The sequence below is a fragment of the Colletotrichum fructicola genome (assembly GCF_000319635.2).
Source record: "Colletotrichum fructicola Nara gc5 chromosome Unknown KSG_Nara_v1_contig02, whole genome shotgun sequence".
NCBI lineage: Eukaryota > Fungi > Ascomycota > Sordariomycetes > Glomerellales > Glomerellaceae > Colletotrichum > Colletotrichum fructicola.
The window spans coordinates 4,777,490-4,793,561 of record NW_027094052.1 but is presented as its reverse complement, the minus strand read 5'-3'; the positions used below and the strand labels follow the sequence as shown (position 1 = coordinate 4,793,561).

At 56.1% G+C, this 16,072-nt stretch overlaps 2 protein-coding genes across 2 annotated transcripts; one reads left to right on the top strand and one right to left on the bottom strand.

The window, feature by feature from the left end:
* Positions 1-291: 291 nt before the first annotated feature.
* On the bottom strand, positions 292-3,558 carry CGGC5_v004081 (U3 small nucleolar RNA-associated protein 21-like protein; the record flags this gene model as incomplete). Its single annotated transcript, XM_032033101.1, has 3 exons — positions 292-617; positions 678-3,363; positions 3,445-3,558. 3 exons carry the CDS (start codon positions 3,556-3,558, stop codon positions 292-294), a joined length of 3,126 nt encoding a protein of 1,041 aa, XP_031887519.1.
* Positions 3,559-5,251: 1,693 nt separating this feature from the next.
* asp1 (Inositol hexakisphosphate and diphosphoinositol-pentakisphosphate kinase) lies at positions 5,252-10,637 on the top strand (the record flags this gene model as incomplete). Its single annotated transcript, XM_032033102.1, has 5 exons — positions 5,252-6,257; positions 6,321-6,467; positions 6,634-6,655; positions 6,819-10,196; positions 10,286-10,637. The coding sequence occupies 5 exons, from the start codon at positions 5,252-5,254 to the stop codon at positions 10,635-10,637; spliced, it is 4,905 nt and encodes a 1,634-aa protein (XP_031887520.1).
* Between the last annotated feature and the right edge of the window lie 5,435 nt (positions 10,638-16,072).

The window sequence follows — 16,072 nt, the reverse complement described above, 5'->3', positions numbered from 1 at the left end:
TAGGTGCTCAAAGTGTAACGTAATCGAAAATAGTTGGAATCGAAAAGACAATATGTTGAGCGCCCGTCAGCGTAGCCAAAGCAAATGATGCAAGGCCGAGTCAAATGTTTTGGCAAAGACAACTTTCACGAGGACGAAGACAATGCCCTTGGAACTCTCTGGGTATTCTATCAAAAAGCATGCCTATCTGCACACACGCTCTGCCCCCCCCCGACTCCTCCTCTTCGATCCATTGCTGTCATCATTTCCGCCCCTCATCATCCCCCTAGCTCATATACACATCTGACCACCTCATGTCCGGGGACTCCTGAGGAAGGAAACGACACCGCTGCAGTATCCAACAAGGTCATCAAGGCGACCGGCCTCCTTCTCCTGCAGAGCCTTCCACTCGCCCAGTGCCTCGAGGAGCTCAGGGTCGGCCATGACCAAGTCGAAGTGCAGCCTCAAAAACACCGTCATCCACGCCTGCACAAGCTCGTAGTCGCGACGGGCCGCGAGGCGACTCGTCAGCGCGCGGATGAAGTTCAGGAGACCACCGTCCTCAGGGCTGAGGGAGCGGAGCTCGAGATCGGCTGTGGAAGGGGAGAGGGTCTTGAGGTGGGTGATGAAGTCGTCGACTGGGACAAAGTTAGTACATGGATCCGTGCCCTGAAAGGTCAGAAAGGGGAAGGTCTTACAGTCGCCTGAAGCGGCACCGTCGATCAGCTTGCTGGTAAACACTTCCTGCAGCCGGCCACGTTCCAGCTTGGTGATGCGTGATTTTGATTCCGCGCCCTCGGCGTCAGGGGCGGCGCCCTCGATCTGGTTGGCAGCCTGCTTGCCAGCGCCGACGGACGGCAAGAAGAAGGGCGCCTTTTCCGGGGCCTTGGGCGCTTCCGTCGGCTTGTTGCGCTGCTTGATGAGGTCCAGATGGAGCAGGGTCTGCCAGCGGCTCTTGGGCACCAGACTGAGCGTCGTGAGGTCGGCGCTGAGCTGGTCGACGCTGGGCGCGACGACAGTCTCGTCCTCGGCGCCGGCGTCGTCCTCGAAGGCGGCCTCCAACAGGCCCTCGTTGCCTTCGCCGGACGTTGTGGGGCCGGAGAGCACCGCGGCCTCCTTGTCCGAGATCTGGCGCGTCGGGACGTGTGTGAAGAGGGACTTGTTGGTCCAGATGGCGACGCCGAGCTCGTTCTCGACCGTGGCGGCGAGGTACTCGCCGGAGGAAGACATAGCGAGCGCGGTGCAGGGCTTCTCGAGGCGGATGGCGTCGATGAGGTGGCTGGTCGGGAGGTCCCATATCCTAACGACGCAGTCCTGGGAGGCCGCGATGATCCAGCGGCCGTCGTTGGAGAAGCAGAAGTCGTTGATGGCGCCCTGGCAGCCCCAGAACTCTCTGATGGTTCTCTTGGTTTCGAGGTCAACGACGCGGACGGAGTTGTCATCGCAGGCGAAGGCCATCAAATCGTTCGCGGCGTGGTACCTGCACCCCGTGATGGCGGCCATCGGGGCCCAGTTGATCTGGTGCAGCAGCTTGCCTGTGAGGAAGTCCCAGAACTTGACCCTGCCATCCAGCGAGCACGTGATGACGTTCTTGTTCAGGTTGTCGACGACGATGCCGGTTACGGCCTTCGTATGCCTGCCGGTGCCCGGGGCGAAACCGCTGTCCACCTCGGTCTGAAGCTGGACGATGTTGTCCGCCTGCTTCAGTTGCTGCAGCTTCATTTGCCTGGCCTGCGCAGGAGTGAGCTTGGACGGGAACCGCTGGCGGTGAAGTCCGGACTGCAAGTTGTACATGTCGACACCACCCTCCACTGAACCAACCAAGGCAAAGGTACCACACGGGCTCATCGCGATAGTAGACACGTTGGAACCGTCGCCTGTGGGGAATGCCCAACGGCCAGCCTTCTTGCGACCCCAGAACCAGGTTCGCGCCCAGGCGTCGTCCTTGTGTGCGGTGACAACACTCTCCCAGCCGGTCATGCCACTGACCTCGGCATCCTGCTGCTTCTTGTTATCCCTGCGCTTCTGCCAGATCGGGTGGTTGCCGGGCAAAGCACCGATGCCACCGTCGCGGTTCAGAGAGCTGGCGATGGCCGTGATCTCGGGAGCCTTGAGGTCCTCGAGAGTCGTAGTGGGTCCCCGCGCAAGAGCCTTTGAAGACAGGATTCCGGCCTTCTTCGCCTGCTTGCGGATGTTTCCTTGACTGAGCTCGGTGCTTTGACCGTCCCGACGCATACTCCATCCCCATAGACTGCGATCCTGACCGCCACTGAGAAGCCACTTGTTGCCGGCGTCGGCGCCGTCAAAGTCGGAAGGCAAGAACTGCAAACACTTGACGGGAGCGGCGTGTCCGCTGCGTTGGTGCAAGATGCGGGGGACGGCTGAGAAGGGGGTCTCGTCGAAGATCCAGGTCTTCAAAGCGTTGTCGCGTCCGCTGGTGACAACGACCGGCTGGCCGGGCAGGAACTCGATCTTGCTGATGCCTCCACGAACCAGAGGTCCGTCCTCAGATGGCGGGTTGTGGGCGCTCCGCAAGACACCCATGACACGGCCTCCGTTGTTCAGATCCCAGAATGTGACGTCTCCAGTCGCGGCCGTCGCAGTAGCCATGACACCATCTTTCCTGCCGTCATGGCCTGCTCCCATGCCGTCGGTTCTGAAGGAGATTGACGTCACCGGCTCGTCTTCGTGACCAGCCTTGAGCTGAATGATGGGCTTGTCGGTCAGGATGTTCTGGATGACCAACGTGCCATTGGCGTAGGCGATCGCAAGGAGAGAAAGCGCGGGAGAGGGCTCGAGGCAGGTGACGGCACCACATTCCGGGCTAGGGGGGAGAACGGTGTAGATCAGCTTGCCGGTGCTGACGTTCCAGATCTCGACCCAGCCGTCCTTTCGGCCGACGAAGACCTTGTTCAGATACGTGGGCATGTTGGTGACGCCGCCCGTGATTTCGTTGCCACCGTTGGCGCTGGCCATGGTGTGGAGGGTAGTGTAGTGCTCCATGGTTTCCGACTTCCAAACCTCGAGCCTCGTCAAGGCGCATCCAACAATCCACGAGCCGAAGATCAGGATCTTCTGAATGGGCTCGTTCAGGTCGGCAGGAACCTCGAGCTCGTCGACCTTCTTGCCTCGCTTGTAGGCCCAAAGACCCTGCCTCTCACCGGTTCTTCCATCGCCCCAAGCTGCGAAAACCTTGTCCTTCCAAGCGAGCGTGGCGGTAATATCGGCGGGGGTCTGGGGGCGAGTGACGAAAATCAGGTTGAGACCTCTCTTGAGGTCGTATGTCTGCAAGGCTCGGCCGACAGAGGTAGTGATTTGGAAAGTTGTCTTTCCCATGGGGATCGACGTAAACGGCGTGTTTGTGGGAGACACCAGGCCGACGGTCTAGGACAATGAGAGTCAGTCTGAGGAGGAGTTGACGGGATGGCGGTGGTCGCGACGACGATGGCGACGAAGGGGGCTTACGCGAAAGGGAGCGAAGATGCGTGAGGACTGGCGCAAAGCCGAGGAGGCCTTGGGGGCGACATCGCGCTTTTGTCGCTTGACCAGAGGTCCTTCTGCTGGCTCCGAATGAGGCATTGCGGCTGTGGAACTACACGTTACTTGGACACGGAGCTCCAGGATGCGGTCGTCGAGCACGTCGAAAAAATCTCCAGTCGCGGCCGAGCAACTTTTTCGATCCTTATCTTATCAGGTGCAAGGGGTGGTTTTGCCGATTTTCAGCCGGGGCACCCCGCCCCCGCCGGATTGCTGGGGCCGGATACCGGAGCGATTCCGCAGAACCGGGCCACTATTGCAGGATCAATTCTGATGGACTGATGCATAAGCTATCAACTTCGTTTGGTAGTCAATTATACAATTTCAAATCACCGTGTGTTATTGAGTGTTCGTCTCTTGAAAGGCTTACGAAGCATGGCTCTCAGAGTCCACGAAACTGAACACTGTGCTCTGTCGGGCCAGTCTGTAAACAGCGCCTGGGGGCAGTCAGGAGGCATTGGCAGCTTGATTGGCGGTGAAGACTCGGTGAAGCTATCCTGGCACGGATTGATATTCCATGTGGTAACAGAAACGACTGCCCCTACTACTGACGACTTTCTCCAGCTCAATTGGTACTGGCCATTGAATGCTAGCAACATGGAATCTTCAGATGGTAACTAAGCAGCTGCGCCGTGGCCTCGACGGTAGGTATGCATTTCGCAAGGCATGGTGTCATTTCGTCCAGTCTTTGGACAACCTTAGGCGACTAGGAGAAAGCGAATTGCAAAAAGCACCCGCACCGTCAATGGAAGTGCAGGTGTCAAACGCTGCGTTCGGCACTGCCATTCGCCGGAAAGCGTAGGTACTATGCATAAGGTACCTAGCAAGCAGTTCGTGTTGTCAGGCGCTGGCTGCCGGAAGCGCTAAGCAAGTGTCTTAGGTACAAGCGTCGTTTTGACCAACGTCATCCTTGGTCTTGCAGCGTGGTCTTTGCGACGTCTAGAACTTTTTGCCATTGCCCCTGCCCCTCCTTGCTGCATGTTTTTCAGTGTGCGTGTGTGCCCTTCCATCTTGGCAGCCAGCTTCTAGAATGGCCTCCACGTCTGCTGGCATTCGTGGGCGGCGGGTGCTGCCTTTTGTGTGCCGGCAATGTCTTAATCAGTGGGTGGGTGCATCACGTTCGCAGCAGGATATCGTCGTCGTCGCCTCTTGCAAAGATACCTACATGGGGTTTTACCTCGGCCTGATAATGATAAACCTGGGCAAGCTGAGCTGAGCTGAAGGACAAGGCAGGGTCCCTGTTGCAATTCCGTCTTCCCTTTGCTGCCCAATGAAAGGGGAATTCCGGGTGTCTGGTCGCTCCCTCTCCCTGCTGTCACTCACTGCACCTCCAACAACCTTTTTTTGTCTGGATGCGACGGCGATTGCAACTGCAACTGCAACCGCACGCCCTCGAACCCCAATTGCTTACCTCTTTCTTCTCCAACTCCAACTTTTCCTACTGGCCAACGTCCTTGCAGGAAAACCTGCCAGTAGCCACTGACTTCGTCACCCCACGAGGAACCTTCGTCGCGCTTTAAAACCTCCCCGGGTCATCGTCAGGTCAATTCGACGCTCCAGCCCGGGTCGCCGCATTGCATCGCACTGAGCACCATTGGCCAAGCGGGACAAAGAGTTCAAGCCCACGCACGCAAAATCAGCAAGGTTCTAGCGTCCAAAAATCGAGAACTCTCGAGTCAGCAACAACCCCCATCCTGCCTGTCCTGTCTGATCTTGTCGCTTCTCTGCTGGAAACATGGACCGACCAAATTTTAACACCCGGCGATCTGTAGATAGCGCTCGCTCCTTTGCTGCTCCTGCTTCTCCCGCTGCTACGCCTGCCTCTCCTCTCGGACAGCCTCCCTCGTCGCCTTCCCACTCCTCAGTCAACCAGACGTCCACCTCTGTCGACCTACCTCTGCGATCCAGACCCGGCCGTTCTGTCTCCCACTCGCTCAACCTCCCCTCTTCCGCCAGCAGGAAGAGCCGACATGCTGAGCCAGGAACAAGCGACGCCCACTCCGCAACCGCCAGCCTCTCCATGCCCCCGCCCTCTTCTGTTCCCTTGAAGAGCCCTCGATCCTCTCTCTGCCGCAGCCGTCGCGAATCCAACAACTCTCTCGAGGCCTGGAGCGACTCCGCCCTGCAGTTCGCCGACGCCGACGAACAAACCGATACCCCACGCCTCATGGCTGGACCCGGCCACCAGCAAGATCCCACCGCCCCATATCGTCCCCTCCCCGAGCCCGCCCTCACAACCCGCAATTCTTTTTCTTCCGAATCGGAGCCCAATAAGCGCGCTTCCGTCTCCAGCGTTTTCTCTGTATACTCGCTGGCCTCGGCTCGTGGTGTCGTTTCCTCATCTGCACCTGGCCAAGTCCAGTCACAATCTTCGGCCGCCTCTACCAACGGCTCTGACGGCGGCGCTCCTCGTTCGGTTTCTGGAATCATGTCGTCCGGCAAGCCTGTCACGAACGCCTCTCAGCCAGGCGCCGAGGTCTCCAACGTCACCGTTACCACCTCGTCCACTGCACAGAATGGTACCACCGCAACATCGGGTACCCACAACCTCACGGCGCGCGAAAACCACAACCACAACCACCACGAGCTGATTAAGCGTCCTCATCGTGATCACCACCGTCCCCAGCCTACCCGATCCCGTAGTAGAAACAAGCGGAGGTTCAGTGGAAGCACGGGCGCCAGTAGCCACAGCCCCAGCAGCGACCGAGGACCCTATCACAACGGAAAGGAGAAAGAAGAGGGTCAGTCAAGAGAAACAAGCGCGCCACGTCAACGTGTTCCGACAAACTCTAATACACCTGCAGTCAAGCCAGCTCCCTGGGGTGTCATTGGAGTGTGCGCGTTGGACGTCAAGGCTCGGAGCAAACCCAGCAGAAACATTCTTAACCGCCTTATTGCGAATCGCGAGTTCGATGTGGTGGTATTTGGCGATAAAGTCATCTTGGATGAAGGTAAGAGCAACACCCTGGACTAGAAAATGTGGGGGAGGGTATGGGACGGAAGCAAGAAAATACACTGGACGAAAGAGAAGGGAAAACACCACCAGAAGAAGTCGCGCAGAGAGGGAGACCCACGAAATTTAAACGAGGACTGTGCTGACATTGTTTTTCCTACCAGAGGTTGAAAATTGGCCCATTTGGTAAGTAATCCGTATGCCCTCCCGCACCGTAAGGCTCGGTGAGCCGAAACAGCATAGCTCCGTTCCAGACGACAGCAGGCCCGTTCAAGCGGCCATGGCCATTCCGGTCGCGCCCAACCGCTTGATAATCTTCTGTGGTAGTTCTCTCACTAAACTTTCGCAGCGATTATTTGATCTCCTTCTACTCGGATGGCTTCCCACTGGATAAGGCTATCGCCTATGTCAAGACCAGAAAGCCGTTCTGCGTCAACGATGTTCCTATGCAGAAGATCCTCTGGGATCGTCGCCTCTGCCTGAACATCCTGGACCGCATCAATGTGCCAACCCCGAAGCGAATTGAGGTGAACCGCGATGGTGGGCCCGCGATTCTAACGCCAGACACGGCCAAGCACATCAAAGATATTACGGGTATCGCCTTGGACGCTGAGGAATTGGGGTACAACCGCTTGCCTCGAAAGGTTGAACTGCTGGACGACGGCGACATTCTCAGTGTCGACGGTGCTTTACTCAAGAAGCCATTTGTGGAGAAGCCTGTCAGTGGTGAGGACCACAACATCATCATCTACTTTCCCAAAGCGACAGGTGGTGGTGCGCGCAGGCTTTTCCGCAAGATTGGAAACAAGAGTTCTGAGTACGACCCGGAGTTGAACGTTCCTCGTGCTATTCTAGAGCCAGAGAACAGCTACATCTACGAAAAGTTTATGCGAGTTGATAACGCCGAAGACGTCAAAGCCTATACTGTTGGGCCCAACTACTGCCACGCCGAAACGAGAAAATCCCCTGTTGTTGATGGCGTTGTGAGACGTAACACACATGGCAAGGAGCTACGATATGTTACCGGTCTCAACGCCGAAGAGAAGGAAATCGCCAGCAAGATTTCCACCTCTTTTGGCCAGAGAGTATGTGGTTTTGACTTCCTGAGAGCCGGGGGGAAGAGTTACGTGATCGACGTCAATGGCTGGAGTTTCGTCAAGGATAATGACGATTACTACGAACATTGTGCCAGCATTCTAAAGGAGGTCTTTGTCAAAGAGAGACTCAGAAGAGGCGGCGTCACTTCCCCAGCACCTTCCCCGTCCCCTTCGGAAATCACAGATCCATTGGCTTCGCGAGGCAAGGAGAAGGAATCGCAGCCAGCATCCGCGCCACCGACTCAGAACAAGTCTGTGAGCAACATGTCGACTGCCTCCGAGAAGCCAACAGAGCCCAAGCCTATACCCGCGAGCGCCCCTCAACCAAAAGCAGACAGTGCTTTGGCATCAACAGTCACCAGCTCCTGCACCAGCCCAACACTTCCGCCTCCGCCTCCAATCGTGGACCCGGCCGTTGCAAGCGTCCCATCCGCCACAGCATCCGCAACACCCTCTGCCACACCTTCACTGCAAGGCGAGGTTCCCGCACCGCCCGAAGAGGCTCCGGCTCCGCCACCGCCGAAGCACTCCTGGAAGCTCAAGGGCATTGTGTCAGTCATACGCCATGCTGACCGTACCCCGAAGCAAAAGTACAAGTTCACTTTCCACACAGCGCCTTTTATCGAGCTGCTGAAAGGACATCAGGAGGAAGTCCTTCTTATTGGCGAGGCGGCCTTGGCGAGCGTTTTGCAAGCTGTCGACGTCGCAATGAGGGCCGGCGTTGAGGATCGTCAAAAGCTAAAGTCCCTCCGTAACGTCTTGGTCAAGAAGGGTGGCTGGGCGGGCACCAAAGTTCAGATCAAGCCCATGTTCCGCAAGAAGAAGACTGAAGACGTCGCAGTTTCTTCTGGAGACGAGCTTAACCAGGTACTGAAAGAAGGCGTTGAGACCGATTTCGCAGAAAAGTCCGAAGTTGAGGACAGCGCTTCAAAGGCGGATAACTCTTCTCCGTCGCGGAAAGCGCCGAAAAGACACGATTCACTCTCTGGTGTTACCATGTCGCGCATCACAGCGGCGGAAGAGAGTCTTGTTCTGGATAAACTCCAGCTCATCGTCAAATGGGGTGGCGAGCCGACTCACTCCGCACGATACCAAGCACAGGAACTGGGTGAGAACATGCGCAATGACTTCAATCTGCTCAACAGAGATGTTCTCGACGAGGTTCATGTTTTCAGCAGTTCTGAGCGTCGTGTCACCACGAGCGCACAGATCTGGGCGTCTTCTTTCTTGGACCGCAAAGATCTTCCTGAGGACTTCATTACCATTCGCAAAGACCTTCTCGATGACTCCAACGCTGCAAAGGATGAGATGGACAAGGTGAAGAAGAAGCTGAAGGGTCTATTGCGCAAGGGCAACGAGAGACCGTCTCAATTTGCCTGGCCCGACAAGATGCCAGAGCCTTCAGAGGTCCAGACCCGTGTCGTCCAATTGATGAATTTCCATCGGCGGGTGATGCATCACAACTACGCAAAGCTGAACAACGGTAGCGCTGTTGCTTCACTCAACACCCACATCACCAACCCTGGCTCTGAGAAGCATAATGGAGATGTGTCGACGTCTGTTAGCTCAACGTCGTCATCATTGTCTCAAGCCAATGCGATCAACACCATACAAACACGTTGGTGCTGCGGTGAAGACGCGGAGCTCTTCCGAGAGCGTTGGGAGAAGCTTTTCGCGGAGTTTTGTGACGGAGAAAAGGTCGATCCCAGCAAAATTTCCGAGCTTTACGACACGATGAAGTTCGATGCTCTGCATAATCGGCAGTTCCTGGAATGGGTCTTTACGCCGCCTAAGGCCATGCTAGAGGAAGAATACGGTGGTGTCAAGGACAAGGATACCAAGGCCACGGAAAAGACCTCGGAAGAAGGGAAGGCGTCCTTCGACTCCAGAGAGGACAAGCGGGAGTTTTCGGGATCGAGTGACAAGGCGGATAACAAGAGTGAGGCAAGCAAGAGCTCGACTTCCGTCAGACGCATCTTCCGCCGTCGTTCGTTCCTGAATGGCTTACGACACAACGGTGAGCAGGCCGCTCCCGAGCAATACTTCCATCTGTACAAGGGCACCACCCAGACCAAGGCCAAGACGGATGCCCGGTTCGAGCCGCTGCGGGAGCTCTACCAGCTCGCCAAGGTTCTTTTCGACTTTATCTGCCCACAGGAGTACGGCATTTCTGATAGCGAAAAGCTGGAGATCGGTCTCCTGACGTCGCTGCCGCTGCTCAAGGAGATTGTCCAGGATTTGGAGGAAATGCAGGCATCTAATGACGCAAAGTCCTTCTTCTACTTCACCAAGGAGTCCCACATTTACACCCTTCTCAATTGCATTCTCGAAGGAGGCATTGAGACGAAGATCAAGCGCAGCACCATTCCCGAGCTTGACTATCTCTCGCAGATCTGCTTCGAGCTGTACGAGTCCGAGATCAAGACGCCCTCCAACGCCCCTGAAGGCGGGGAGGAGCAGACTTTTGCGTATAGCATCAGGATCACCATCAGTCCAGGATGCCACGTCTACGACCCCCTGGACGTGCAGCTCGACAGCAAGCACAGCATCAGCTGCGCGCCGCGTCGCAGCTTGACACCCCACGCAGACTGGATGTATGTGATCCGCACGCTGCGAGCCAAGTTCAACCAGTAAGTTACCACGAACTTCCCGCGGTGGCGAGCTACTAGTATCCGTGCGTTGAGTTGCAAGATCTTCACTTGCTAACAGTTGTGTACAGAGTCAAGCTTCCCAAGACCTTCCTGGCCATCAACCTATCGGACCTCTTCTCGTTTGAAGATCATGAGAGAAGGGAAAGTGACAGCGAGGGCCTGGAAATGAAGTCACTGAGGGCCAAGCCAAAAACTACGGATACCGCACCGGTTGCCGCGGAGGATACAGAGGCCGCACCGGCCGAAGAGATGGTTGCTGTTGGAGAGTGCCTCGGAACAGCGTCGATCCAGAAGGAGAAGGAGGAGGAGGAGGAACCCGTTAGTCCCGGAACCATAGTCGAGGTTCCGACTCCTTTGGTGGTTCCCGACACAGCATCTGAGTCGACCACGGAGGCGAACACGCAGGATACCACACAGTAACGGGCGGGAAAGCGTCCCGACTCTTCTTCGCGGTCCAGTACATAGACGGCATCACGCAAGATGGCAAAAGTAGAATATGACAGAACATGCCCAATACCAACAACAGCATTTGGATAACCGCTTTGACGCGCACTCTAAATTCCTTGGCAAGGAGTACGCGCGGCACGAATGAAGTTGAGAAAAAAAAGTGTAACGTCATCGGTGATTTTCGCCATCGTATTTTCGCAGGGAGTATGACAAGGCGAGAGTGTGACGCGCCGAGCCGTCAAGCGTTAGTCGACCGGAAGAAAACCATCCATGGTATCATCACTTTGTTCTTTCCCGGGGTGGGAGTCTAGACGAGGATTCTGGTTGGGTTCAGCGCACATTGCACACCGCAATTCCGGGATTCAACCCTAGTGAAGTTTGGTCGAGATGGCAATGGCAACCTGGTAAACTTGGTTGTGCCGACGGTGACTAACTGCCCCGGGATCTATGTTGTTCTCGGCTCGAGAAGCCACGGTTCAGACAGGAGAAAGATGAGCCTCGGATCAGGACAGACTGCGTCGACGAAGAGCGAGTTGGTCCGAATGGGGATCGACTCTGGCCTCGCCGACATCCGAATAAAGCCAAGCAGCGGCAAGGGTTTCAAAAGGCAGAGCGACACGGATAGGCGATGTGCCTAAGTCGTTCGCTTCGTGTCGAGCGCATGAAGAACTGTGTGCTCCCCTGCCGTTGCCGAATTTCCTGGCTCTGATTAAAGACGGGCGGCAGTTACGACGGCCATGACTTCAGACGTTTTCTTTGCTCCCCTGTGGATCCCCCATCATGCCAAAAATATTCGGTTGGATCAGGCAATGGCGAGATGTGCGCGCCGGACAGGGGATGCGACCCGTGAGGCCACGGACAGGCTGAAGATCCCCGCAACATCGAAATTGCTGGGGGGCAAGGTGGTGGATCGTACAGTATCGTCATGGTGCACAAGTCCTTCGCCCATCGTCTCATTCAGGTCATTAAGGAGGAGTTCGCCGGATGCGCCTGGTGTTCTGTACCCCTTAGCTTCGCCGAGGCCATGCGGCCGTTGTCATTGTGGTTTTGTGTGTGAGCTTTGATGGTGGGGTTGGAGATGCCGTCCTCCTAATAGCGGAATAGTGCCCTTGCAGGGGCTGGCTTCGGATCCGCGAACATGGCCATGGAGGGATTTGGGATCCATTCTCGCCTGCATCTTCTCCGGCTTCGAGAAGCCTATTAACGCGAGGGCTTGGGCCTCTCTCAAGTAGGAGGGGGGTCTTGTCTGGAGCAGCCCCTGTGAAGGACAATTACCAACGGAACGGGGCCAGCCCCATCAGGATGTTTCTCGCGCTCCGGGCGGGAACGAAGCCAGCTGAGATTCTGACGACGCCATCGTATTGTTGCTGCCAGGGTTCTCGACTTTGAAATGTTGAGCAAAAGTTGGCGTGGTAGGAAACGTGGCCTCGGTTGTCACCGACATGATACTATGGCCATTACGCTCTGATTGTACTTTGTAGCTAAACAGCGTTGGTGTTTTCGGGTGACCAAAACCTTTGTAGGAGTAAGTTTAGAGCCGTTCCGGTGACATCCGACAGTAACTCCGACATGACAATTGCAAGCTGCGGAGCACGCGAGGAATGGTCGGGATGATTGGTCTTCCCAGTATCACTGAACAAGCCGACGCTGTCATATGTGATAGTTGATGGCAGAGGCATGTGTAGGTTTGCCGTTTGTGAAAGCCACGGCCCTGTCCTTGTTGGTTGCAACTCCAATGGGAAAATTACAGGCAATATGATTGGCCCTCATCTACTAGGCAGGTCTCATGTCGATATGGGAATCTGGAATGCTGAGAGCCAGCATGGACGAAGCGGAGACTCCTGGTTTTGTTCGGCGCTGGACGGTTGTTCTGGAGAGCGAGTTGAATATCTCGGCAAGCCTTCGTAGCGCCTTAGTTTGAGGAGGCCCGTCAGTATTCAGGTGCAATATGGCGTGGTCTCGAGAATGCCTGTCTTTGTTGAGATGCCTAGCGGTGGAGTCTGTCTGCAAACGGGGAGTGGCAGGCGAGCTTCAACACCACCAGGACTTCCTCTATGCCTATCTATGATAAGCAAGGTCCCCACAGCAGGTGTGAGCTTTGGTGCGGAAGAGACCGCGTCATTGACAAGGTGGGACGGGTTGGCATCCCATTGTTGGAGAGATTGACCAAGGTGTTTGTAGAGGTTTTTGCGACGTGCAAGTCGAATCCTGCGCGTGTGATGGCGCGTATGTGGAGTTTGCGAAGTGTGTTCTGGAAGAACAGCAAATGAACGTTGTTCTTGGTGATGGGAGGGTCGCGAGAAGAGATTTCCGCCCAGAGATGAAGGCATTTGATTTGATGCTGCTCAATGGCGGCGGATAATTGCTTCTTGCAGCGAGGTGCAGCGTTGGAGGCTGTATCAAACGGTGAAGGTGCGTCTGCACCCCGACCAGTAAGTCACATCATCTCGAGGCCGGTCGCTGGTTGGGCAGTCAGCTGTGGTGCAGCAGGGCCTTCTGGCATTTGACCGGCACTGCTCTCGCTTGGTGAAGATGGTGTGAAGCTAATCATCCCAACTTCACCGAGTGTGGCTCTCGCCAGGGCGAACATCGAACCATGGCCAGGACCCCATGTCCGTTGTGGCCGGTAGGAAGGGAGGACCGCATCTTACCGCACCGCGGTGAGGGCAGTTGACCATCGGCGTATAGGCATACACAACCAATCAACAGCTGTTCGCGGCCAGAAATTATTTCGTAGATGGGAGCGATTCAATCGATTCCGAGTCTCGAACGGCTAACCGGAGTGACGGATAGGGTGGGTAGCTCGGGGCATTGGGACCGAAGGGCAACCGGAAGCCGCCCGTAGAGCCAGGCGGGAGCAATCTAGCGGTTGTCCAATGATGTGTGCTCAGGGATGCTGAGGATTTTGGGTGCTTCGAGGTTCAAAATTAGAGGGTGTTGGATCATAATGATAGACGTAAGCTTGCTACTCTGCGAGATGAGGTCAACTGTGGCACCCGCCCATGGGATCTGCTTGGGTGTATCGGTTAAGACAGGGAATGTCGTTCTTGACAAAATGTGAGAAGCTTACTTCCACGTAGACCATCGGCGTTTTGGAGTCCGGTAAAGACGGAATTGCAAACAACGTAGTTGGACGAACGCAAACGAGGGCGTAGATGCCCTATCATTGGGTGGAGGGTTCCAAGCCCGCCCGAGGGGAGGCAACAAAATCGGTTGGCGCCGGCTGAGTCGACGAGCGCTAACTGCTACAGACAGTGCCTGACGGCAACCCTCATTGCACCTTCATGTAAGTCGTAGGTGTGAGGTAGGTAGGTTGTCATGGCCACAAGTTTGATCCGCCGCTGTCAAGGGGTGGCTGGAGGAAGCGTGACACGTCGGTCATGTGACTCTGAACGAGCGGCATCCAAGATCTGGGGAAGGACAGGAGATGCATCTGATACACGGCAGCGCCTCGATTCAGATGTGCGGGCAATTGGAGCAGCCGAGAGACAAGAGGTGGTTCCCGAGGTACTGACCTCATTGAGATGAGGCTGCTTGAGTTGATGCAGCGGCGCTACGGGTTGGGATGGGGCAGATCCCGCCCAGGTGGCGCCCGTCGGTGCAGTTGCGTCGACGAGAGAATGACAGGTCGGGTGCTGCTGAAAATACACATGCATCCGCAGTTTGTTGTGAGCCTGGAGGTTTTTTTGCGTCCAAAATGAGACAGGTGCAGATTTGGTTCCAACGACGACCAGATTGTGTTGTTGGGGCCAGGCCAGGCGTTGTCTCGATCCGTCGCGAGACGACGGCATGGAAGGCAGCCGCATTGCGGGCACTTACTATGTAGTGTACCTACCTAAGGTAATGAGGTAGGTACTAAGTAGGTTGGGATGGTGGAAGGGAAGGAGCGGCTCGCCCGCCCTGTATCACCCTCCATCAGCTCGTCCGGTCAACCCTGCGCTTTCCTATTCCAGACGAGATATGTAAGTCGGTACCAGGAAGGCAACTTCAAGCCGCGCCTGCCCTGCAACGACACTGACCGAGCTTACGAGAAAACAACCCAAGGAAGGCAGAGACGTCGGGCCCTCATCTCTTTCTTCTATTCGTACCTGCCTTACCTTACACATCAGACAGCCGAACAGTGTGTCTTCAAGGTTCTTATCCGAAGGCACTGTCTTTGAGGAAGCACCGATCCAATGTCCACCATCGACGTGGACATCATGAGGTCAGCTGCCTGCCTGCCTCCTCTCTCTTCCCAGGTGCACCCTCGACTTCTGACGTTGAAGTAGGCGCTTTGCAGGAAGGCGGGTGGGCCTGCCGCGCTTCCAGTGTTACCTCAACCTAGGTAATGTAAGCAGATTCAGGTCCCTTTCAAACGACCTGCAGCACTCAAAGTCCCGCTCTGTCTATCCACATGACATCCACCGCACAACCGGCATCGTCAGCAGCCTCGCCAAGCCTCTTCTCCATACCCAAAACTGACCTGCCTCTTGCAACTGCATTACCGACAATTTCCTTTCTCGCTTCCATGCCCAATACAAGCCACGCTCTCGGGATAGATGCTACGAATCTTCCACTGCTTCTCGCCTCACTTGTCTCCTGGGGGCCGAAAGGAGACAACATCGGCAACGGCTGTGAGATTCGAGTGCGCTTTCCGATGCCCAAGCCTCCGAAGCCCGCTTATCCCAGATGCCAACTCATCGGATGTGGATGTGCACATGGCTTGCTCCAAGGTCTCAAGCGACAACAATCAGATGCCTGGCTTCCTGCAAACGCAATCGTGCCATTGCACTCTCGCACTCTGAGGACCACCACCTCCCCCCGCCCACTTGCTTCCGTCCACAATTCCAGAAGCTCCAAGTGGGCCGTGGTGAACTGACTTCGGTATGGGCCAGGCTTTGATCCCAGTATCAAACGGCCGCCCCGGCCCTTGTTCGCCAGCTCGGAACGACAACCTATTTGTTTGCGCCAGTGCCGAATGGGGTTCCTGCAAGCCTTGACAGCTGTTTCAACAAGGGCTACCCACTGCCACCGGCTGTCTTCCCCTACGAATAGACTCCGGAGCCAGCTCCTGCTCCTGCTTCTGCTGCTGCCTGTTATCCGTACTTATCGATTCTTCGACAAAAGCAATGTGAGCTGTTGGCAAAACCCAATCCCCCAATGAAGAGACGAGAGGTTCCTACGAGGTTGATTTGAGGTTCCCACTACTACGCCCAGTATCCGAGGTTGTCGCAAAACGGAGGTTGTGCCCGCACCAGCCGTCACTGAGCTCCCGCCTATCCTCCCAGCTGTTGCAATGCCCGCGCGGCCGCCCAGAAGCGCAGACAACCCCTGCTCTCCAACACCGTTCGCCTGACGGCAACTTGCCAATACCTACCTTCCTGAGTGTTTGAATTCGCGCGCATCAACTCCTCGACACATGGATCTCG